Below are 26638 nucleotides of genomic sequence, written 5' to 3' on the forward strand. Positions count from 1 at the left end.
TCATGTTTCAACACGATTGAATTCAAAGACAAAAAGCCTGATGTCTTTGAATTTAAGATCATATATGATTAGATATAGACTATATAATTACTGTGGGTACATATATTTAGATTACAGATAATGAATCATGTTCAAAATGATCCACCTTCAACTTTTAACACAGTATGCTCATTAACAGGAAAGTGCAAACTGCTGTGTTAGAAGGATATGAAGGAAAAAGTGTCCCTGTTAGGAGTGCAGTTTTCTTTCATTATCACAGCTGCTTAGCACAACACTGCAAGCATGCATTATTTTTACTGGCACCCAGACATCATTAGCAATAAATCTCCTTTCCCAAACAGGATTCAATTACTCTGAAAACAGAACAAACCACAAAACAGGTGTAAACTTACATAAACCTACTGTCCTGATAAATTCTTAAGAAAAGTGTGGGTTTCTCTCTCTTTCATAGTCTAGAAATATTCTATATAAAGTAGGTAACTGCATCCTGACACAACACTTGTGGACAGATTTAGTGATTTCTTCAGTGAACTTCAGTTAAGATGTATAAATATATCCTGCTTTCAAACAAACCCAGATTTCACTTTCTGATATAATCATACACAACAAATAATTATTTATTGTCATTACCATAAGGCAGCACCTGCCTTTTACAAAGGGATGCTTACCAGTGAAATTTCATCTGCCTCTGCAGATTTGCAGCAGGCTTTGACAGAAGTCACTGGTTCACTGAAAACTGATGCTGCTTCATCTGTAAACATCTCTGACACACATAGCAAAATACAGAAGTCTTTACCCCATCCTAAGTGATCTCCTGAAACTGTTCTTCTGGAAAAACAGAGACAGGCAAGTGAAAAATCTAATACCACTGGACCTTTCTTAGATGGAGTCAAATCCTCCTTTGTTTTACAGGGTATATAAAGAGGATATGCCATTGCATTTGCAGACCAAAGCCACTTGTGGTCATGCTCTGCTTTTTGTGCAAAAAACTGAAGGCAGATCTGGAACTTAACAAGTCTTAAATGCTACTATGATCAGACACAAAGTCTGGGCTTTTTTTTTTTTTTTTGACTAGACAAAGGTCAAACCCCAGTTTTCCAATCTAGAGCTCCAGTTCTATCCTGTCCAAAAATCTGCATCTTGAAAGGCATCTACAAACTAATTTGAAGGAATTTATTTTAAACAAAGTGCTAGATAGATAAGGAATAAGAAAGCAACACTACGGAATACCTCCTTTTAATTTCTGATACTTAAAAATTAGCAGATGCTCTGAAGCTTAAGCTTTAATTGAATTTCAACCTTGTTGTGTGTTTGCTTGTTTTTTCTTTAAACAGAAATGATAAATATATGTTTCAATTAAATGTACACTTTACTACAGTGTTTCTGAACAAGCTCTTTTTCACTTTTTCAAAGACAGTTTTTATACTACAAAAAAAAAGGAAGCAGAAAAACCTGGTGTACCTTCTCTGTAATCATACTATCATCATCACTTTTATTTCATTTTCTAATTATGCAGTCAAGCAGCTACTGTACGGAGGGCCCCTATGGCACTTTTCCTAATGATATTAAACATTGTTTTGCCTTACTCTCCCCCTCATCCAAAATTCATGCAGAACTTCAAAGAACATTAACATTATCTCTAAGTGGGAGTGATGAAGTCGTGGCAGTGATTTCAACCTGAGGTCACATATTTTGCTTCATATCCCATTATCACAGCTCCAAGAATTGGAAAACCAGAAGGAAAGAAACTGGGAGTGTGCAACATTGGTATGACCATAAGTTACAAGCCTTTAAAACCCAAGAAAACTCAAACAATATCTTGTTTTACTCCAATCCCTACAGACACTTGTCTGACTACTCTACTGGAGTAGTAAGGTCTCCACACCAAACTTAAACCAGCAGAAATCAACTGCCAGTTTTCCAGTGTTTTCCCACTTTAACTTCATCTTTGAATTTAATATATTAAGGACCCTCAAAGAGCAAAGTATTTAAGGTTGCATTTCAAAACAAAGTCCTATCATTGGCAAACAAATAAGACTTAAAATCCCTTTAATGGTATTTGATACAAAAGCCAATTTTTGGAAACTTACAGCAAAAAACTAAACAATTTTAAACCTCAACTGGTTCTAGGAAATTTGATTTTATAGGAAAAGCAGATGTTCTTCTACTTCACCAACTCCAGCCACTCCGAATTCATAGCTGACCTGCTTCCTAACCAGATGTCTGAATATCAAGAAAATGCATTATGTTATCTGAAAGGCTCAAAAATCCAGTAGGATTTGTGAAGAATGACCAATGAACAACAGCAGAAAAGACAAAACAGTCCAAAAGACAAGTTCAACCCGATAGTCCAATTCCATTAAGGAAAAAAACCCTCTTCTAAATAAAATGAAAAACCAAGGCAATTTGAGGCCTCTTACTTAGAGGCCTGCAAAGGCACTGAGAAGGTAGGACAGCATGTTTTTACCAGATGCTCCATCAGACAAGAATCCTGCTGACACAAGCCCAAGGACCAACCCCCTCCCATCTCCCTACTCCTTTGATCCTATGTCATCTTTATGACTGCCTGTGCTTGGGATCAGAAGACCCTCCTTTCATACTTAGTTCTTTCCTAGATATTAAAGTTTGTGAATTACCCTAACACAAAACTGTTTTAAAGTTGTATTTGTAGACTTGGAGGATGAAAGTCTGAGCCACAGGACTTCACTGACACTTAAATGGTGTAGCTGAAGACCTCTAAACCATTTCAAAGATGTTACACTTGAGTCTTGGAATGAAGTTCTTATCTTCAACTTGGAGCACTCAGGTTTGAGACCCAGCCTACCCTACAGCTATTCTGACAGAGGCTCTTTTTTGATGCATTATTTCTAAAAGCCTGGTCTAAGAAAGAATACATACTAATTACACTCCTTTATTTTTTGTTTAAAAGCATGAATGCTATACCAGAATGCTCCCCACCAAGTCAGTCCACCTAAAATAGTTTTTCCAACTGATTTTCCTTCCACTCACTCTTTTCTAGTCACAATAATGGAAAATTCCAAGGACTATTTAAAAAAGAGCTATATCCACACCTACTAGAGAAAATAAAGATGAATGCAAACCTTCCATCTGATGAGGAACATACAGAGACATAAAGGCTGTCTCCCTGAAAGCTGGGAATTCAGAAGCAATAAGGGCAAAAACTCTTCATACCTTCTGCTTCTGAATACTGGAACAGAGGAGTATGTTTGCACATACCATTGAATAGATTTGTTTTCCTCAATGGTTCTTACGATTGGTGAAAGTGGCAGAGAGAGACATTAATTCCTTCTTCATTTTCAATTAGCATTACCATTAGCATCACTGTAATAACCAAAAGCTTCAACAAGACAAAGATGAATTTATCCTGCTTCCGGAAGTATTAGTAGTCACAAATATTGAAAACCAAACACTTATATTAAAGCACGGAGATAAAAAAGGGTATGGTCATCCTCAGGGGAAAAATACAAACAGAAGTTTCAACCTATATTAAGCACAGAAAGGTAAACTTCTGAGTCATTCACATGCTATTTATTTAGGGTCACAGCACATATTTGTTGAGGATCTCCACATAGTAAATAAATGCAAGCTCAGTAATTTAACTCTGTCAAAGAGATTTTTTTTTTCTTGACTGGAGTGACTTAAGGAGGTCATAAGTAAGAAAGCAACAGGAATAGAATTTTGAATTTTCTTGGCTCAAATTATAAAAACATAAGCCACAATACAATGTGTACAACTTAGGTTTTCAAGGAAAACTCCTTCAAGCTCAACAGCAGCTAGCAGCTTGTCTCTATTTGCCGTCACTCTAGATCAGAAGAGCCCACATGCTTTTTTTTTCCTTTCCTGCCCCTTTCAGTTACACTTGAGCTCTTTGACTGAAAAGGTCTGGAACAGATTAAAAGTCCGACCACAAAATAAAGAGCCTTGGCATGTACTCAAGCCTGTCTGGGATACACATACACAGTGGGCCCAAAAAGGGAAGCTATGCAGTAAGAAACCCTTAATCAGTCTTTTGGACATTTCTAACTTCTTTCAGTTTAACTGCACAGCCTTAACATTTGATATAGTTTCAGTACGCACAAGACAAGCAGCTTTTGCCCTTACAGTTGGACTACTCTATTTACCGGAACACAAAATAGTTGTGAAAAGCAAGATTCATCTCACTCACAACCTCTGTCCATTAAGGCATTTTCCACACCCCTTTTTAATTCCAGTTAATCTTTAGAAATGACAAAGTAATGCATGTAAAGGAAAAAAAGATACCCTGCAAGATTACCTGAGTAAATGTAATTGCAAAAGGCAACACTGATTTTCAAAATGACTGCTTCCTTTTCAGCCTTACTCACATACTAAGTAATTGTGAAGTTGCAAATTACCCACACACTCCTCTTGCAACGTGCAAACAGGTCGGTAGCTCTGGCTGGTGTTAAAGCCAGCATGGACATTTGCCAAAGCTGACACCCCACCTTTGGGCTCAAGTTGCATAGTGGTTCAACCTGTCTACAAACTGGTGAGCAGTTTATAAACAAAGCATGACAATCTGGTGCTCTCCGTAAGTGTAAACGGATGTTGTAAGTAAGCACTCATGCCTACAAACCAAAATGCAGAATTTCTAGCAGACATTGCAGAAAACAAAACAGAACAGTGACTGTTGAGTTTTGTAGCTCTGTATTTATATGGCATTCATGGAGTTAATGCCTCTCCCAGAAGGGGCCCACAGTTGTTGTTAGGTCAACCCCTGTAAAGCTTCAAAGGTTTTGCATCCCCTCAGCCTGACCTACTCAGTGATCTGCACACTGTTTTCATTTAGCTGCACTGAGTCCAAAAGTAAAGCCTGAAAACCACAATGATCTCTTCTTTTTTTTTTTTTACTCCTACTGTTTTTCCATGGCTCTGGAAAAATAACTAAAATCCAAAGGAGTTGAAAATAGTAAGTTATTGGGAAAACAAATCAAGGGCAAGCTAATAAGGCTGACACCCACAGGTCATGGCTTTACAAAAAACCAGAAATTTTAACGCCATACTAAATACATCTTGGATAATCTATGAAAGTAGTTTAGAGTCTTCATATTATATGTGATTTCTATTCACAGTCATCAGTGCCAATACTTTACTGAAAAGCTTGCAGTTCTGCTCTTCATATAGATCAAAAATATAATTGAAAAAATTACATAAAAGTTCTGTTTTGTTTAATTTCTCCATCCAGACTTTGTGATCGTTAAGTTACTATTTCTATTTCCAATATTAAATAGTCTTTATCCCACAAAAAGGTTATTTCCTTTTATAGTAGGAACAACAAAACTAATAATTCCTCATCATATTGTTTAATACAGAAAGTTTTGTCATGATAATCACTGTGACAAGCTGGAATTATAAGCTGGTATAAGTTTCAAGTGTATTTAAACAGCATGAACTATTATTTGACAATGCCCTCTTAAGATAGCACAAAGGAAAGTAAATATTTGTTTAGGAATTAAAAGATTCTTCTGCAGTAAAGTTTTGCTAATTTAAAGGGATGAGTGAGCTTGACTGAAACCATCTCAATAAGTAATTTCTGAACGTCACCACTTTGGGGAACTGTATGGATCGTGTGGCAAAATATCAACCCGTAGCATTAGAAACTTGGGTAACATACAGTCCTGGAGGATATAAGGATATAAGTATTTATCTTAGAAAAAAAAAGAAAAAAGTTATTTAAATAAGGCCTCTACAACTCAAAATATATTTTAATCATACTATATAAAGTTTTCAAAATATGCCTGCAAAATTAAAGCTGAGTGAACTGAAGCAAATCAAGAATTCTGAATTGAGATGAACTTTTACCAAAGCGTGGGTCAAGCCTTGGGTCTAGCCAAGATGTGGTCTTGTTCTTATGGTTTATGTAGTAAATTTCTCCATCCTGGGTCATAGCTTGTTCCCATCCATCGGGGAGTGGGCCTGCAATATAGAAGGAAGGAGTTGATGGCGGGCTCTTGCTTGCTCCACCTGAAATTGATCTAAAAAATATTTTAACATTCTACATATATAACAATATATGAAACAGAAGAGTTTCAAGCTCAATTCTGGGATTAAGGGCAAAGAAGTGCTGGGTGGGAAACCAAGGAACAGGAAACACTTCTATCATTTTAATTTAGGATTTGGACTTTAATTTTCAAGCTTGTTTGCCTTTCATATGCTTTTGACATACCATTTTGCTATACCATTCTAGTATGAAACCAGCAATAAGTCAAGCCTGCCAGAATGAAACCAGCACGTGCACCAGGAAAAAGAAGCATAGAATAATTCTACCTCTCACAGAAAAGTTCATCTAGTGATTAAGACACAGAGTAGCAGCAACAAGCTAACACTGAGGAGAGCCTGAAATGATCCTGTCTTTCACAAACAATTAAAAAAATAAGTGAACAAAACCAATTTCCTCTTTACTTCATACTCTAACTTTCGGTGAAAGCATTCAAAGCTTAAGCAGACAAAAATGCAAACCTGAAGAACAAGGCAGGCAAACAAGCAATGACACAGCAAAGGCAAGGAAACACCACGAGCAGTCACAAAGACACAGGGCTATGAACAGCAGTGCAATGTCTCCACAAGCAGAAAGGCACACACAGGAAAAACTACTTCTAGAAAATGGCCAAAGGGAAGTACATAATGATGTTGTAGAGTCCATAGTTGATGTCTGAACACAGCCTGAGGAATGGTTCCCATATGCTCCCATCAGCAGCTTTCAAGAAACTACCTTTCATTCCTATACAGATCTTAAACCCCTCGTTCCCATCTCTATATGATCACATACATTCACCTACACTTTGCTCAGACTGAAAACTATTTAAAAAAATAAATATTTATCTCATCTTATCTGGAAGGTGCTTCACAAATACATGGTTTTGAATTTTTATGCTCACATTGACATGGACCTTTAAAAATGTCTAAATTAGATAGAGGATGATCTTCCCTGTATTTTAGATTTAAGTACAATCCTCAAATTATACAACAAAAGATTCACTACACATGTTAAGAATGTAAAAGAAATTAGAACAAACCTGCTGTAGCAGCAAGCCATTGTATTTCAAGTTCTTCTACTCTTAGTCAGTGTAATACAAGAGTAAAACAGCAGAAGCCATCTGGCTGTTAAACTTGGACTAACAGATTATTCCGTATAATGTAAGATACACTAAGTATACACAAATATCATTATTTCACACATGAGATTCAGGTATACCAAAAAATATGTGCCCATCCTGTAAAGTCTACTACATCCATCTTCAAACTAATTAGCTCGACTGTAACTTTGTCCTGAAGTCATGCTCCTGCTGAAGAAGTCAGTCTAAAGCTGGGAGAAGAGGTAGGGAGGATAGATTAGTTTGCTTAATCTCAAAAGATGTTCTTGGAGAAATGTCAAAATGAGTAAAAAAATAATTTAATTGCATTCCAGCAATATCCCAAGGCATAATCAGGACAAGAATTTCTTACTGTGGTCTTTGAAGATCCCTTGCTAACTACATTTCTAATTTAAACTTTCATTTTGGCTCAGAAAACAAAGCCCTTCTCTAACAACTTCACTACTCCATCATTAGTACTACAGATGAATTTCAAGTGAGGAAAAACAGTGAACACTAGGTATTTTCTTCCCACCTCTACTGCTCTAAATATTGCCCACAAGTAACGAATACCTCAGTTTTATCAGAAGCTAGTGAACAGAACAGGCAAGAAAGAGTGAAAATACTGCAAATGATGCTTAAAGCCCAAGATACTCACTGTAGAAAAGGACTTTGATGGAGAAGTGAGAGCTCCAGTGCAAAGAATGCTGTATTTTGTTACCATACCCGAAGACCAGCCAGCTAACCAGTGAGGTGTTTTTTTACAAAGCTGGAGCACAGGAGCACAGCAACATGCTCCCCATCATCCAAATGCAGAAGTCAATGAAGAACCAAACCCACTCCTTTACTGCTGAGCCAGCATGCTAGCCATGCAGGCAGACCTTCTCACTACCACTCTCCTCAGAGTCCTGCTAAGCCATACATGCCTTGGAGAAACCCAGCAAGAAATTCTTTGTGAACTGCAAAGCCAGAAAAACCCTCTTTGGCTTTAGGAAAAACAAAACCAGCCTTGGGGAGTCAGTCCTGCTGAGCACTGAAATCTCTACTGGTCCAGCATGTTCCTTTGTAGCAAGTATGAACAAAATGCCTTTGAAGAAGGCTGCCAGGAGCTGATCAGTCCATCCACCTGGTGGAATAATGCTACTTAAGAGATTCGGTGATCTGATGAGTACTAGATTACTACTAGAGACAAACCTGGACAAGGTTTTCTTTCTAAATAAAATGCACAGCTATGGAACAGGACAAAAAGGTCCGTCCATCTGCTCACCTGGATATCACAGCAGCAAGCCTTCCTTGCTAAGTGCTATAAATGACTGTAGAAGCAGAGCTTTTATCTCTGGAAACTTTTGGCATTAATAATGTAGCTTGCTTCCTTTGCACAACAAACTGCTCTCATGTTTCTGCTGTCATCATTACATATTGAAAAGGCAGTTCAAAAATTAAAATTATTCTCTTCTGTAATTCCTGTTTGGTTTTGTGAGTAATTGTAGAACTAGAAGACATGTCTGATTTTCTAAAGGGTCACTTGACAAACTCTGTATTTGAGGCAACTACCAGAGGAAAGAACTAAACCCATGCTGAGGAATAGGAGACACATTCACCCAGAGCATCTAGGAAAAGTCCTTTGCAATTACATGCCCATTTGCCTCCAAAAGGCTGAATAGGAACAGAATTTTTAGCGTTAGATAACCTAGGTCACAACAGCTGAGTCCTACAGATTGCTACTATTCAGACCTTCTCAGTAAAATTTCCATAGTTACTGTAGCTCATGTTGTATAGAAACAGCAATACTGGGTCTAACCAAAAGTCCATTTAGTCCAGACATCTAGCCTGGGGTGATGGACAGATCTTGTTGGCTGCTGAAAGTAGCCCATTTAGGGACTGTCACACACTCTATAAACTTTTAAATAAAGCACCAAATACATAAAGAGACCTAAAAGGTATAGAGGATATGAACAGTCACTTGGCCTCACAAGTATGTTGGGCACTGGAACAGGCTCCTCAGGGACATGGTCATAGCCTCAAACCTGACAGATCTCAAGAAGTGTTTGGACAATGCTCTCAATGGTGTGACTCTTGGGGATGCCCTGCACAGGGCCAGGAGTTGGACTCGATGATCCTTGTAGGTCCCATCCAAATCAGGATATTCTGTGATTCTATCAGAAGTTATTCCTTGGGCCAGTTTCTGTCTGCTTACTAAGTGCCAAAATATCTCTCAAGTACTTCTCCAGCCTCCCCTCCGACTTTTGTAAATATTTAGCACAAACAATACCCCTGTGACATGGTCCCCTTACTAGTTCTGTTTGGTGCCTCCTATGACAGCTGAACCCTATCACAACTGTAAGTTTAGAATTCTGTGAAATAATTTGCACAGGGAGATACAACCCTTCTAGGCAGGGAACTCAGCCTGCACTGTGGTACTTTTTGAGGACAAAGATACAAAAAATTAAATTCTAATTTCCAAATGTAAGCCAGCTTTCCAAAACTACTGGTAAGCCATACCTCTGTAACTAAATATTTATATAATGGTGCAACTTCATATAAATAACATGCAATTTTAAAAGCCTGTGTGCATGTCTCTTTGGTGCACGTCTCCGCTTTTTGTGAATGGTTTTTGGGTTTTTTTAACTTTCTCATATGCCATGGAACCTGGAATGCAAAGTAGAGCTTGCTGCTGGCAGATAAAAAGCAACTGGAAGAGTAACAAAAGGAAAAATGTAGTAGAGATTCAACCTATGCTGGGATAAGAAGTGAATCTTGCAAGACTCTACTGTTCCTAAAATTTATTTTTAAAACAAATGTAAACAAAGCCGATTTTATCAACAGGTCAATGCATATAAGAGGGCATCTGTATCTATCTACCAACTGACTACGCATGGACAACCTAGGAACTAGAATACCTATGTTCAACCACAGGATTCACCTTCACCTCATACAAACACTGATCTCCAAGATTTTTCCCAGTCTTTCTCCGTGAAAGCTGAACTTCTTCCCTTCAGTCATTGTGGTTCTTAAGCTTCCAAAAATTGTATCAAAGTCTACAACATTTACTTTAAGTACACCTTTATCCTGTCAAATTAGTATAAAAAGACACTATTTAAAAAGGGGTGGTTTTTGCAGATGAAGAAAGAAATTAACATTATTGTCATGCAGATACTTAGAAACTCGAGTTTCAGAATAGATCATAGTGCTAACTGTACACAAAACAGAATTTTGTAGTATGACTGGCTACACAGACACAATCTGCAACTGAAGTGAGCAAGAACCTAAGAGAAGAGCTAGAACTTGTTTTAGTTATTGGTATATTCCTTCCTACCCACCTGTCCCCTGAGAGTTATGAATTCAAGTGTCCATTTCCTTACCAACATTTAACATGGCACTACAGCCTTACCTTAAGAGACAATGGAATTACACTAGGTCTACAAACTTTCACTGGGAAACTCAATTCAAAATTGCCACATAAGAATGAAGACAAAAGAGGACAAAGACACATAATCTGCTCCAAAGCTAATTATCGAAGGTCTATGTGCAAGCGGAAAAGGCTAAAGCGTGCAGTCCTGTCAAGCCTGATTCAAGCATGATTCAGAAAGTAAAAGTATCTGAAGAACAGAAATACACTAATACAATTATACCATCTCTGTTGTATCAACTGTAATTGTATATGAAACAGCCACTGTTTATTTTCAAATGTATAACTTTACCTCAGTAGGAAATGTATAGGAGATGCTCCTAAGAATAGCATACCATTATTACTATCTTTTTGTTTGTTTGTTTTAAATCAAGGCAGAAGAAACTATGGTTTTTTTCTGTTCTTTCTGTTTTCCTTTAGGGAAAAATGGTTAGAAACATAATGCAAAAAAATGAGAACAGTTACAATGACTTTTTATATACATGTGGCATATTTACAAATAAGAGGCTTATTTCCTTTCTACTACTCAAGATGCAATCCTATTTCACATATTAACCAACAGATGCCATCTAACAGAGCACTGTGCTCCTTCCCTGCATACATATGGCCCAAACTATTTTAGTTGATTACTTGTAGCAACTAAGTTAAGAAAGACAGACATAAACCCCCTCACTTTTCACACACTGATGACTTCCTATAAAGGATGTAGCTAACTAACACTCATAGAATAACTCATTCACAAAAGTCATGCCTGGAACAGATAAAACTGGTTCAGATGTCCATTAACTTCCTTGAAGAAATCTAATTTGCAGCAAGATACCCAAGTGCCTCAAGAGACAGAATTTCTTACGACAGATAACCTTCAGATTGCAATCTCATGCTAAACTACATCTTCCCCATTTTTATATTTTAACAATCTTTTGACTTGCCCTCCTCACGTCTTTCCTGAGTTCTTCTTCCCCTATTTATCCAAAAAGACAACAGGTTTATCTCCAATATGTACACATCAGCTTTCACAGTTCTCTTCTCTCTGCATCTTCAGTTTGTTTTCCTGTTCAGAATTCTTGCTAATGTCAAGAACTTTAATTCTGACTAAATGGTTAAAGCTTCTAAAGGCTGTCACAACAGCTCCCAGAAATCTCTCCTATGTTTCAGCACAGTAACTTGACTTACAGGCTCCTGAGGCAGTACACTAGAACTTGGACAGTAACTTTAAGGGCTATAATTAATGAGCACCATACAAGGTCTATACAGAAAGGAAAATATTCTCCTTTGTGGCATTTCAGACACTTTTTTGCAAGTCAGTGATCTCCAGCTGTCACAATACTTACACTCGTTTTTTCCCAATATCTTTCATGAAAGGCTCTCATGCACTAGGGTATGTTTCACTGCCAGCAATATTTCATAACAGGAAACTTCTGTCTTTAAGGCCTCAACTTGATTTCTCGAGGATGAATGCCCAAATTAGAACATTAAGTAGTCTTAAATCTGAGTGCCAACATCATGACTGTAAGTTCCACTGTGCTGAAGTGGTACATAGTTACTTGACTTTTCCATTTCTCTCAAAGATTATTTGAGAAGCTACCAAGGAAGCATAAGCTACCATGAACTCAGTAATAAAAAGTAACAAAGCTATGTATAAGAGACTTTAGTAAAAACAAATAAACAGTCATAATTTAAAGTTTGTACATAAACATTTGCCAGATCAAGTATCAGAATCACATCCAATAAATGCAGATTTGGTATTATTTAATTCAAAGGAGACTTTTGTTAATAGCAAATAAGGGTAATAAGCAAGTGCATCCAAAGAGCCAGTTCCAAGTCATACTACCTCAACTGACTTAAGCTTAAAAAAACCTAACTCCACATAACATATGATGTAATCCAGTATACACAGGAGTTCTGAGTCCTTCATGCACTATTATCTGACTCAGAGCACTTGGGGAAAAAAAGCTTCACGGGATTTTCAGTTGATATTCAACACAGTATCATCTGTGAAATTAAAAATAAATGTTCAATGAACTTGTATCCAAGTAAGTACTTTCTCAAATCACAAGACAACCCACTTGCACTTTTCAACTGTTCTTTCTGCATGAACAACAATATCTATGCAACCTCACTCTCTCACACAATAACATCAAGCAAATACATGTAAATGTTCTTTAAAAATAATCCTTGTGTCCAGATTGCTAGCTTCTTTTCTAGTTTGTTACCACCCTGTTACAATTTAACAGTATTTTTTTTTGCTAAGAACCCTTCATTTCTAAGTACATAAAGTGATTCCTATTTTACTATCAATATTTTTTCCTGTGAATTCTTGGTACAGCAGAAGGTTTGAGGAGTTATCTTAAAATATGTCAATATTGAAACAGCAAGCATCTAGTTTTAGCACAAATAAGCAAAAAGGCAGGACAGACCAAGGGAATTGTTTCCTTTCTCCTATTCTCCCTCCTTTAGAAGTGTCCCTACAAAAACATGCCACCTCTATTGCTGCAGGTTTCCTGGGATAAATTTACACAGAAAATAATCACACTGTTTTATTTTCACATCAGAGCCTGAGACCTTAATTGCTGTGAATCACGACTTCCTGAACTTGAACAGGACTCATTTGTTTCAGGATAATCCAGCCTCCTGGCCTAGCCAGCAAAAAGTTTGATTAACTTCCCCTCTAATACTCAGTCATGAACAGCACAGTTTGGTCACGCCTGTTAATCTTTTGGTATTGTCTGCAGCACATGAATTGCAGCATGAAACAAAGCTGTCTAAACAGACCACAAAAAGCAGCACCAGAGAATAACCCTTGGGAAGTACAGGAACAGCAGACACACACAAAATACAGTCAGACTGTGAGAAAATAAATATAACAAGAACCTCAGTGACAGACAGGAGGTGACAAAGCCAGGGCAAGACCAAGCACTCAAACAAGCATGGTACCAAATTTATCTGCTTGCTCTCTGCATAATCAGATGAGAGAGGTCTGAAAACACACAGTAGATTCTATAGCAAGAACAAGAACATTTTACTGCTGTCTAGTGAGAGCCCCCCCGCACCCCTGCCCCCAGCCAGCTGAAAAACAATTCTATATTCCGGGAAAAGACAACAGACTTCCTCCAGTTAGAGCAATAATGACCATGATACTGGATTTTGGAAGTAAGAGAAACACGAGAGGAAAACAAAAACATTTCTGCTTCTAAACAAGACTTTCAAGGTATTTGCTTGATCCATTTAGGGAGGACAGGAAAAAATTTTATGTTCATATTAAATGTAGGAAATGTAAATAAATGGTGGTATAACATGTCTAGTCAGTGAGCAAATGGAAGCAGAAGAATGCTGTGGAGCACAAAAGCTTTAATGTAAGTTGATATTAATTGAATGGAAATTCTGGTCTTCATCAATTTAACAGCATTTTGTGGTCAGAAGAAAATAGAGAAAAATTCTGCTTCCTTACAACTTTGAACCATTCATTTGAAAAAATAAAAACATAAATCAAAGAACAGTGTTCTTTTTATTGACAACATAAATATACAAATTCTCTTATTTCAACTATCAGCCTCTTGCTCGGTGAATCAGGCATCAACAAATTTAAAGTTTCAAACCAGGATAAGTAGAAGAACATTTATTAAATCTAGACTCCCTCTTCCCTGATTAGAATAGCTTGTGGTTTACTTGTAGGATCTTTTCCATAAATGCAAATTTTGCTTACCTGATGCTGAGTTCATGATGTTCTGCTGCACAGAAGGACTGGTGGGAGCTGTAACATTCATCTGGGAAAGCATAGCCTTCCTAGGATCTTGCCATGTTGTTGTTTGATCAATGTGACTAGGACAAAACAAAGCAAGAGTTAGGACAGTCATGCATTCACAACAATGACCTGCTAGCACAGAAAGTTTAACAACAAAAGGTTAAGTTTGCCAACAACAGCTACATTCAAAACCAAACAAGAACTTTTTGGATTCTCTCCAAGCATCATCACTGTATGTCAGATTCTCAAACCCTTGCCCTGGCCACCACCATTTTCCCAACCAACATTTGCTTCCTTCTCTCTTTGATCACTTATTTGCCATTTTTAAATGTGACTTCACAGATTTTCAAACCAGGCCAGTTATGTCTGGAATCTCAAGCACAGTCCAGTATCTCGGCATGATGAGTTCATATCCAGGGCCTAGGGAGTGGTAAGGAACTGGCTAGTATGCAATCATTAGTGTTCCCAAACTTTCTGTGCATAGACCACATCCTCAGATTATCGGGCAGACTACTCTCCTCCCCACTGACACCTGAACAATCCCTCTGTGGAAGCTGAAGTAACCAGTCACAGTAAAGCAGTAATATGAAAGGAATGTGCAGCTGCCTTTCAACTTCAAGCGAAAAGATGAGGACAGTAAGACTGTCAAGTAACCCACCCAGTCCTCTGCAAAAGTTTGGAAGCTTAGTTTCTCTGTTTTGAAAAATGGCAAGTACATTCACAACTGTCATTCATGGAAGTATTCAATTCAACAGAAATACAAAAGTGTAATGAATCATTATTTTTCTTTTGGAGTATATGATTAGCATGCTATGCTAATGAGCAACAGATGCAGTCTATTCATAACAAGCATCAATATTATCTTGATGCCATTAAGCAACACTGCTCTGAGACGTACATGGAGACAAAGATACAACTCCAAATGCACATGAACACTGACAACAAAATTTGTTATGTGATGATTTAGAACCGGTACAAATTAAAAATCATATTCAGATAGTATTGTTATAAATTAGAATCCAATGCATTATTAACTTGGTACCATTCATACTTTAAATAAATTATCCTTAAAATTATGCTCTTCTGGATTACATGGAATGCCCATTTTCATATTCTTCAGCAAAACCACAACAAGTAACAAATTCAGAAGAACATAAAATGAAGCAGTAGTCACCAGAATAATTACTTATGTGAAACTACTCACATTCTAATCCTCTGTTACAAGGTAGACATACCACAAACTAGCCTTTAAAGAAGTTTTAAGATATGTACATTAACACTCTCTAACCATGCACATAAGCTATTTCTGACCAAATAGTTACAGACACACTGCAGTAGCTCATTTAATACAGTATGTGCTGGTTTTGTCTGGGGTAGAGGTTATTTTCTTCACCATGTCTAGTACTGGGCTATGTTTTGGATGAATCTGGCCTCCCTCTGATCATCACACCAATAAATTATGTTTGATGGCTTGGGTTAAACCTTAACAAGATACTATTAAGCACACTGCATCTTTGGTAGCACAGGTTTTCAAATATTCAGCTTCACTGAGAAACATGCTACATACAGCAAGACTTCTTTATTTCTTTTTAAAGCCTATTTATTTATAAAACATAGTGCAACATAGTAAAGACTGCCCTATATATACTGGACTATATATAAACCTTCATACTGGGGAACAATTTTTCACTTTTCTGCTGGTCAGTTTTGCAAAGCAATGAAAACAGGTAAAGATAATACAGATGTAAAAACACTGCACTGTAATGCTTCACAGACCGTGTGTTTAAATTACTGTACCAGCATGTGCTACTCCTCCCTTACATTTCTGATTTGTTATATTTGCTCAACTCAGTTCTGGCAATAGTGGAAACTGGGAAAACATGACTGTACCCATAATAACACATTCATCTATTTCCATTTAACTCTTATAAAAATCCATGTAACGCTACGAACTAATAAAATGCAAGGTACATAATTTATAGCCTTTGTTTTTATATGCTATTTGAGTGCAGAGTAAGAGATAGAAGGAAAAATGTTTTCTCCCTGCATTACAGAACCATTTCTACAGTTAACTGTAGTAATGCACTGAAACAACATTCATCAATTTTTCAAAACACATCAGAACATGGGACAGATGAACAGACTATGGAAGAAGCAGTTTTAGATGTACCTGCAATTTTGAGCACAAGGATAGCCTTATTGATTCCTCAAGACAGCTTAAGCATACCACACAACGTACAGTTAATGTTCATATGGAGTTGTTAACAAGGGTAGCTATTTTAGGCAGTAGCAGCTTCCAGCTTTTCCCTAGCTCAGTATCACTTGAGAAAAGTCAGCATGCTCCTTACGTGACCAGCTGAACTACAATCAGCAGTCTTAGAGCCAAGAGCCATGGAGGAAAATCTTCAAAGTAAGCAAGGTGATTATATTAATATCATACTGACTGTATGACTGGTTCAATAAGGCAAACTTTTTTTCCCTCCCACTCAGCTCAGTGCTTCATGACCTACATATCCATTTCCTCCATACCTTCCCTCAAAACTTTTCTCCTCAAACTCCATAAAATCACAGTCCTCATACCTTACCTGGTCCATATGCTCAGTGTTTGAATGCTATATACTAAGAAAGCACCCAAAACACTTCACAACAGATTAGTTCTTTTGTATAAATTCCAAATAATGCTCAGCTGATGGAATACAAAGTAGGCAAGCCCCCACTTATATGGATGAAATGTTTAAATAAATCCTAGTACTACATGGAGGAATATAGGAATTTATTTTGTTCCTATTCACAGCACGTGGACCAGGGTAACTTACTATAAACACCATGTATTTTTAATTATCAAATTAAGTATTGAAACAGGACATTCTACACAAGTAAAGATCTTTCCCTCTGTTTTGAACAGCAGCACAGAAAAGGTCTCAATGGACATAACAAGAACTGACATCAACACTGCATTATCTTTCCCTGCATTAAGTAGATTTTTTTCTCATAGTAGCTGAATTACATGAAAACTGCCCCAATCCTTACATTAAAGATCTCCAATTTTACATGAGGTTTACCATATCTCAATAAGCAACTAGTGTCAACACAAATAAAAGATTAAAAAATATCAGCAAATGATATGAAATCAATGTAACCTATAAATCAGCCAGTATATGTAGCATGTATTATCAAATTATAACTTAAAATTCTACCTACTCAGGAATGAGAAACATAGCTCTGTACTGTGTGAACACAACAAAGTGAGTAAATATTCCTGGAATTAAGTCAACATCTCTAGGATAATCAAGCAATGTAAGACATGTTATTTCACATAATGAATTCTCAAATATAACATCTATCTATCTGGCACTATTTATTATTGTTCATTTATGACATAGAGAAGCAAAACTTTAGTAAACTGGACAAGCAGAGTATAAACGAAGGAAATCAGACTGTACCATAAATGTAGGTCTGTGGTAACAGGCCTTAGAAAAACAGAACTAAAACACCCACCACATGCTAAGCATTTGTTAGCAAACTTATGTGAATTCTAGTATCAAGAAGAGTGACTGTTCCAAGACACACCACCCACCATCCTCCACCAAAAAAGACCTTCAAAGTGCTGTGCATTATGAAGAGCACAAACTGCATCTCCTCACCCATCTTCAACTTCTACAGCCAAATACAAATTATTTGCATTTTAACAAGAACAACTTCAACGAAAAGAAAAATGTTCTAATTTTATGGACACAAAGAGAATTTCTGCAGTTACTAAGAATCAGAATTTAATTGAAAGAAATCTTTACTGGCATTAAACACTATCACATGCCTAAAGATTTGTCAGATTCAAATTCTAACCTAATTTTAGAGTTTAAGGTCTGGGTTTGTTGTAGTGGTGGTTTGTTTTTTGGGTTTTTTTTGAGGGAGAAGGGTGTTGAAGATTTTGGGTTGAATTTTTGTTTGTGTTTTTTTTATTTTAAAGTACATTGAAAAAGAAGTAGGATATCTAGAGATCTAAAAAAGAAAAGGAAATTTACTTTTTATTTTAAGACCCCTTTGGATCCCAGTAGACTAATAAAATAACACCTTTCTAAAAACAAAGCCCTTGTACAAAGTGTAATATACCTTCCCATTCATTGTCCAGTTGCTGCACTAAAAAGACAAGTACTGTTTTGTTAAAAGCCATGCCAGAAACAAACTAACACAAAAAAGACACTCAAAGAATTACTTAAATTCTTCAAGAAAGGCTTTTCTAAGATGCCTTCAGTTTTGACATTCTGTAGTATGTACTGCAACTACAGTGTCCCCATTGGCAGGTGCACTTTCCAGGGTATGCTGAGAAATTCATTTGTGTAACAGAATTTCCAGTCATTACAAAATTATGTCGTTCTCACCCTTTCTGCCTTTATTAGCATAGAGTCACCCTATATATGCCACATCATTTATAATTAGAACTTCCCTTTCACAAAAACAGATCTTAGGATAGACATTATTAACATAAGCAGGTCAGAACTGCAAGACTATTTTACCGGCGTGTGCAATAGAAATGTAATGTTAGTAAGGACAGCAAAAGAGAATGAACAGACATTCTAATCCTCAGTACAGATGACCATACAGCATGACATTTCAGCAACAACAACAACAAAAAAATAAGAGGTCTGATTGACACATAAAAAAATAGTTAAAAATAAATAAACCATGGCTTCTCAGTACATTTGGACATGGTTCTTCCTGAAAGGACATTTCAAAAATTTAGTCTCAAACACACAGAAGGACAAGTTTTTCCTAAGTATAAAAGCATCACTGTTAAAAACTATGCAAACATCTCTCCATAATGTAGTGCTTGTGCTTCAACAATCTAGACAAGACTTATATTTTATGTCTGTGAGAAAGTTATTTTCAGTCTCTAGTGAACTTGAGATAACTAACCCTGGATTTTAGTTTTCAGATTTTTGGGACTGTTAAGAATTCACTGGAAATCACATTTTATGAAAAGCAAAACAGGAACACATACCACTGACCACATCATGACAGACCTCCCAAGGGTGTTGACATGGCATTGAGTACTTTTTGTTCTGGGGATAGCTAGGAACATCTTTGTGTAACATAAGCAAGTGCACAAATGAAACTAAACCTAATTATGCTCTATTTTCAGTGTGAAATTTAAACTTTTCACTAAATCCCAAATGTCAGCTGCTCCATTGACAAGCATGTCACCTATGATTCTTTTTACGTTAAATGAATGAGATATAGATTTTACTCTTTCATTTTTTCTTTGTTTTCCTAACCAACTAGCTTCTTTAATCCACATAATGCATCCCGTTCTGAAAGGTTTTCTCTTTTTATTTATATTTGTCTATTAACTTTAAGGACTAGTAAAGAGAAAGTGTCTCCTGATAAAAGCCAGAATTATTTTAGAGCTCTCATCAGTACATTTCAGCACGTCAGGTCTTGATGTGTATACTGAAAGTTAGCTTTCCTGGTGATTGCAGGAGAAACTGTATATTTCTCCTCTTGAAACTATCACAAATTGTCAAAAAAAAATCAACTAACCTCTTTACCAAATCTTATACAAACTTGTCCTGTGCAGAGGCAGTGTAGGGTACCTCCAAGATACCCACTTATATATCATTTTAGCAGGCAGGGAAGAAATCAGAATATCTACTTCTGCAGAGGCCTGAGCTCTACAGCAGAATACCAGTGTGGTGGTCTGACCATAGGGCAGCTGTCAAAGTTGCAGTATCCACTAATTCAAAAATAGAGCTGGATGTATTCTCCTAAGAAAGTGGCAATAGCTGGAAGGCCTAGATCAGTTTGGCAGGGCTGATGAGCTAGGTAAATTTTCCATAGCTGCATTTAGAAATGGGATGAAAAAGAGGGTTTTGAGTAAAAGGAGCCTCGACATGAACTGGTCTAATTACCACTCTCAAAAACTGGAGTGCAGCATGCAGAGACTTTTGGGTTATGGCTGCTGATGATCTTAGGATATTTACACACAATGGAGTGGATTCAGCTTTGCCTGAGGACAGAAGGCGTGACATTCTTTGTGCATGCACCCTTTTTTATCCTATTCAGGGGATTTTCAGAATTGGAAAGGATTAAAACATGAATCTAAGTCTTCAGATATATGGGCCATTTTTAATTAGCATAGCTGACTTTGCAGGTGCTGTAACAAAATTACAGATTTATAGTTTAAATACATCATTTGAGATTATTTCAATTCCAAGCAGCAATAGTACAGAGAAAAGCCTGAAGGGGAGATGAGACAGCTCATTACCTCTACCGTTAGTTCAGTCCTCCATAAACATTTCCCTGAATTTGCACCATTCTTAGACAAGGATACACTCTTAAACTGACTGTAAACCCTATAAAGACTTTTCAACTGGCTTTGTAAAACAAACAAAAAAAAATTTCAACAATATCCAGCAAAAGAAAAGGCTGGTTACAGAGCAATGAAAATCCCATCTGCTGAGAGATTATATTCCACCCATTGCTGGGGAAAGCACTGTTTCTCCACTTGTGTAGTCCATTTATTTGCAATATTTCCTTAGGTTTCAGGACTGTTACAGCCTAATTTCTACAAAAGTACATGGCAGTAAAATTCAGAACTTCCTAATCTCAGTGTTTCCCAAAAAGCATCAGGAAAAGCCCCTAAAATTTGCAACAGTTTATCTCTTAAGGATGGTAATGTCTCCAGGCATGGTCTAATTGCCTGAAAGAAACAGAAACATGGATACAATTTTCTGAATATTCCTGCAATACATAAAATGGCTGTATTTTTGAGTTTTCCTTATTCTTCCTTCTGCTTGGCAGCCTTAATGCATTAACTAAACAAAGCTTGTGTTGGACTACTCCATCTACACTACTGATCATGTTCTCACCAAACTGCACCACAGGCATATAATGCCAGAGAGCACACCAGTAAAATGACAACAGACATTTCTAACCTTCATTCAGCTTGCAGAAGCATAGCTTAAAATTGACATTCCAGTGCTCAGTGTGCAATCCTGTGGTGCCACAGCTGTGATTTCATTAATTGTGAAATAGAACAAAAAGAAAAAAGTAAGAGAATGGTGGGCACAAGCATCCTGTTGACCAGGTGGGAAGAGCCTGTCAGAGCTTAAGTTCCTTAACCTTAGTATGAAATAAAACCACATGCTATCCCATGAAATTACAGTCCTAGGCAGCAGAAATTCTTCCAGCAAATTAATGGTTTGAATCTGAACTAGAACAATGCGATAAGGGAAACTTAAATGCATCTGACAAAGTCTAATTCGTCAAGAAACAGATTTTGCACACAGTCATTACTAGTCAGACAAGTTCTTCAACAAATCTCTCTGGAATTTATTCCTAAGGTGGTTGAATATTGCAAGATACTAAGAGGTACCAGAAATTCCAGAAAGCATGGCCCACAAAGCCGTGGACACTGATCCACAAAATAAAGAGCTTTTATAGATACACAAAACACAGTATTTAGTATTAAGGTATTCAAAGGCAGCTTTCATTAGCACTGGCCTGCCTGCAGACAGTGCACAATACATACACCAAGGACTTAAAAACTAAGCTTCCTGTTCTGATTATAAACACCATGCTGTTTTGAAGCTGCAGAACAGCACTGTACTTCTTAGGAAGCATTTGCAGACAGGTCCTCACTTCAGAGCGTGTAATGCTAAAATGGATGTGAGGGCAGTAGGCAGCCTGACCACACATGCACGATTAACAGAAAGAGGTGAATGCATGATATGATGTTCAAAGGTTTGCCAAGGTAGCCCCACTTTTATTATAATGTGCTCTTGAAACAACTACCTTTTGTCAAAGCCAAAATGGAAGCAATAACATGCTTACTTTTGCACTTATTATTCTTCTTCCTCCTGCCCCTCTTCCTGCCCTGTATTTAAGGACCTCATACAGAAAAGTAGGGCTGGCATCACAATGCTTACAAGTTTTAAAATTGATTCCCAGAAGTATTATTCTTGAATACCACTGTGGATTTCCCAAATAAAATAATTTTCTGAGTTTCAGGAACAAATAAGGAGTAAAAGGACATTTTCATTTCCAGAGCTTTTTCCATTACTTTGAAAACTGTAAGACATAGCAGTATTAAAGAGAGTGAAAAGTCCTTGTTTTGCAGTCTTTTTACCAGTTCAATTAATTTCCAAAGTCCATAAAGGATTAAATGCTTTGATCACATTCTCTGTCATCAGATTTATTTAAACTTTCCCTCTCAGTTCCCCAGCAGAAAAAAAAAAAAAAAGGCTACTTTTAATGGAAACCTCCCCTTCTTTCTACCCTACCCCCAAAGTTAAGAAGTTTGCTTTTCATAGCTAAGTCATTCAGCATATGAAAAATTCATCTTTTTTTCTCTCCTTAATTTTCAATGAAAGAGATAAAGATACATCACCATGGAGGGCAAGTCTAAAGGAAGAACTGTCTCTGCTGCTATTTCAAGTAAAATTACGATATTTGTTTGACTTTACAGATACCCTCCTACACTCCTGCTTAGCAAATGCAGAAGGCCTCCCCAAGATGCCGTCTGTAACACTAAAGACAAGATTACACAAACACTAGCTTTCACATTTATTAAGGGAACGCAGATGATATTCAGAAGTGATGGGCCATGGAATACTTTATCACTTTTGTGTACTTTTATCTCTGAGAGTCTATCTCATTTCTCTCTCTTAAAAGAAAGCAAGAGGGAAATCAAATGCTTCTTTGCATGAAGAGAAGCCAGGCAATTTTACGCCCCTCTCAAAACACCCTGCTTTTGTTGCCTGAAGGTTTTCAAGTCAGAGAGGCTTGCCTAAGCATGCTGCAATAAAAGCTGCTATAGCCAGCTGCCTTAGTATCTATAGGGGGCTGTTCCTCGCAATCCTGTCAATTAACCCTGAGGCTAACCACCACTAAGGAAAACAAAATATGAAGATAAAAAGATTCTTTAGGTTGTTTCCTTATTGCTCTAAGTAGGAAGTCTCAGAGGGCAGTGCAAACTGGTTGCTTGAGTGTTCAGACAATGATCACTCCCAGATGGCCTTGACAGGATGAGCTGACTCTTAGGGAACCATTAGGTAGGACCTACTGGAAATGAAGGCACAGCTTTCTGCTGCAAAATGAACCTGTTTTTATTGCCATTAAAATCATTAATATTGACTTTTCTTTTTAATTTATGTTTCAGAGCTCACACTTCACACCTTAAGTTGATCATCTGTTCAGATGCTCTCCGTTTAACTCATAAAAATAGTCTTATGGACTATCGTTTCCCTCATTTGAGGGCTGCACTTTATTTCATAAAATACCCAAGTCATCTGTTTCCTTCTTATGACTCTGTTTCAGGGAGAGCTTTTTATTTTTACAATTCAGACAACCAACACGTGCTGCTGAGGTAGGAGGCAATTATTCCTATCCCTAAAGACTCTGCAGCATGCTAAGTAAAACAAAGAAGAGAATCTTCCAACAGCAAGTTGCTGCCTGAGTCAGTACTTGTAAGATACCTGCTCAGTCAACCCTAGGCAATCTTGTATACTGTTTTTGCCAGCAGAATATTCTTTTTCCTCCCCCACCCTTCAACCCCCTGAAGACAGATTTCACAAGTTGCAATCCACCAGAGGCAACAGATTTCTTGACCGCAGATACACCATATTGTCTGAAGGCTATGCTTTGAAAAGTTATTTTTATTTACACATTTAACCTAGAGTAGCAAAGAAAATACAGAGTAAAAGCCTGAGAATAAACGAAACTACTTAGTGTATAATTTTAATTATCATTTAAATGTACAGTATTCCTAAATATAATAGCTATTACATTTATCTTTAAAAATGACCGTAAAATGTTTTTGACCTGAGGCTTTTAAAGTTGAAGGTTCTACATTTCTCTTCACCATTCAGAAAGAGTTTAAGAAGCATCGGTTTAAACAGTATTCAAAGGCCCATTGTAAAATAAGCAAAGGAAACTAAAACTAATTTTGAACTCAAATTTCACTGTATGTTTCAGAAGTTATAAACTGGAAACAATAATTTACTTTTTGGTTTATTATTAAGAATTTGGATATTCACAGAAATGGAAAGTTTGAAGGGATTACTGGAGGTCATCCAGTCCAACTACCCTCCTTGAGCAAGTAACAGAGTAATAGCAGAGTCCAGGATCAAATAGAAACTAGAAGTTTGACTGTAAAATCAGCAGCAGCAAAACAAACCATAGCTTTCTAGCAATTAAAGCCTTAATTTATTTCATTAAATCATCATAAAAAATACCAATACCTCAGCATTTATGTATTTGATTTGTAGTAATTTAATTTACTTCCTGAGTATCTTCTGGAACAGAGGGAAATACAAATAGGGATGACAAAATATGCCAAGCACATGATTTTATCTAAAAGCATATCACTTATATTACTAACAGTTCTTAAAGTACTAACAGTTTAGTCTTTGCCAAAATTAGCAACTACCACGCTTTACTGATAAACATAGTGAAGTACTTATTTAGAAGTTGTTCAACCCTTAGATGCAAAATAGATCAGAAAGCAAAAATCACAGATATCCTAATTTCACCGAATTTCAGCAGAATTGTAAGTGTTGAGGTTGCAAATGAAGCCTATATAACTTAAAGTTATCACCTTATCTTAGTATAAATTAATCCCAAATTTATAATCCCTGCAGTCTTCATCTACTAGTTATGAAAATCAGCATTTGTCATTGGGGGAGTGGGATGTTGAAGGGACTGTGCTGCTGCCATGAGAGAGGGGGATAAACACTGTTTTTAATTATTGTCATACATTTTTAAAAAACATGTACTCACTAGACTCATATGTCTAGTATTTAAAATCATGCTTACTAGTAACAGGCCTCTCTAAAGATATGAATACATCCTACTCACACAAGAGATCAGACTACAGGTCACATACTAATGATTACTACTAACTTCTGTCTCAGAAGACAATTGCGTGGGTTTTTTAATGGCTAACACCATTATAATCAAGCTTTCTTTCTAGCATTGCCCCTCCCCACTTTCTAACAGTTGAATTTAGAGACCTCCCCAGCCCAAATTTTATGCTTGGATAATATAGTTTATTTTTCTTCAGGAAGTGAGATCAGTTCTCAATACAAGAACTCCCCTACAGTGTTTGCTCACCATTAGTCAGCACTTCCCTATGACCCATCCCTTTCCTCCACTCCCTTTCAGTTCCAAAAGCTCCCATTATCGGCTTCCAGCTTTTTAGCATTTTTGCCTGCAAAGTCACAAACTATTTTAGAAATCCCCTGGAGGGTGAAGCAGCTTTTTTTCCTGTGAGTATTGTCACTTTGAACTCTTGGACAAACTGAGTTCCTTTAATCTCTTCTATAAAATAGACTTCCTATAGCCAAGTGTCTTATCACCATCCTATAGGACCACTTTTGTCCATCAGCTAGGCAGCCAAAATTGTTTTGAAACTTTCAATTAAAACAAAATTCTAACTGCAAGCTCTGGAGGTTGTCTAGGTTTTGTCTATTTGCTTGGGTTTAGCTCATTCAGTCCTTAGCATATAAAATTCCAAAGACAAAACATATTTGTTTCACAACCCATGTTTGGAAAATATAATGCTCCTGATGTCAGAAGAGCAAATGTGCATATCACATATCAGTAATTTCAACACATGAGTAATAAGACACAGCTTTTCAGAAATTTAAGCAGTAGATTAGAGAACACAGTTAATGGAACCGTATTGATGCCAGTTTTATGCCAAGCTCCCAGGAAGCAAGCCTGTATAAAGGTTACCTGATACACACCTGCTGGGGCAAGGCACCTAAACTGCACATGAACAATTACAACACTCAGTGATTCACTGTCACTGCAAACTGCAGCATATATCCACTCTTGTCCTTGAAACTCACTACTCTAAACTGTAATCTTCCGATCAGAGGATGCAAACAGTGCCTGAAGGCAAAAGATGAAGGATATATAAAGAGGAGATTGAAACTCCCAATATTTTTTAAATTCATAATATTTCTTAGATATCCACACTTAGCTTGCTAAAATTGAACACCAAGCTAATATAATCCTTTTGGTCTGCCCCATTCCAATAATCTTTGATATTCCTATAAAATGTCTGAACTGTATTTATCAAGGTGAATCAATTGCTTCCAGTCACCATCAAAAGAAAGCTTATTGTAACATGTCTTTTGTTCCACATAATTTTTACATTCTGAATTATGGAAGAAGAAAACAAACCACTCTGCTCTTCAGCTCCAAGTTTCTTAGTTTTGAACTAAGATGCTTGAATAAACCAAAAAGTAAACATTCACTTGGCTAATGCTTTCTAAGTTGTGGTTTAACACTTCATAGTTCCAGGTACTTACACAGCAACTTCCTTCCAGAATTTATCACTCAAGGTTCAGTAGCAAACATTCACTGTTTCAT

The 26638-nt window shown here is 36.9% G+C and overlaps 1 protein-coding gene across 4 annotated transcripts in view; it reads right to left on the reverse strand.

Annotated features, from left to right (window-relative positions):
• Positions 1-26638, reverse strand: part of YAP1 (Yes1 associated transcriptional regulator) — an 89135-nt gene that overhangs the window by 24847 nt on the left and 37650 nt on the right. For all 4 annotated transcript variants that reach the window (XM_071434197.1, XM_071434196.1, XM_071434198.1 and 1 more), the window contains exons 3-4: positions 14225-14340; positions 5842-5955 (exon numbers count right to left, since the gene is read on the reverse strand). In XM_071434197.1, coding sequence (XP_071290298.1) covers positions 5842-5955; positions 14225-14340 — 230 coding nt within the window. The remainder of the gene's footprint in view (positions 1-5841; positions 5956-14224; positions 14341-26638) is intronic.

This window comes from Agelaius tricolor, unplaced genomic scaffold (genome assembly GCF_023055355.1).
Source record: "Agelaius tricolor isolate 1412-34295 unplaced genomic scaffold, bAgeTri1.0.p SCAF_9, whole genome shotgun sequence".
Classification (NCBI taxonomy): Eukaryota; Metazoa; Chordata; class Aves; order Passeriformes; family Icteridae; genus Agelaius; species Agelaius tricolor.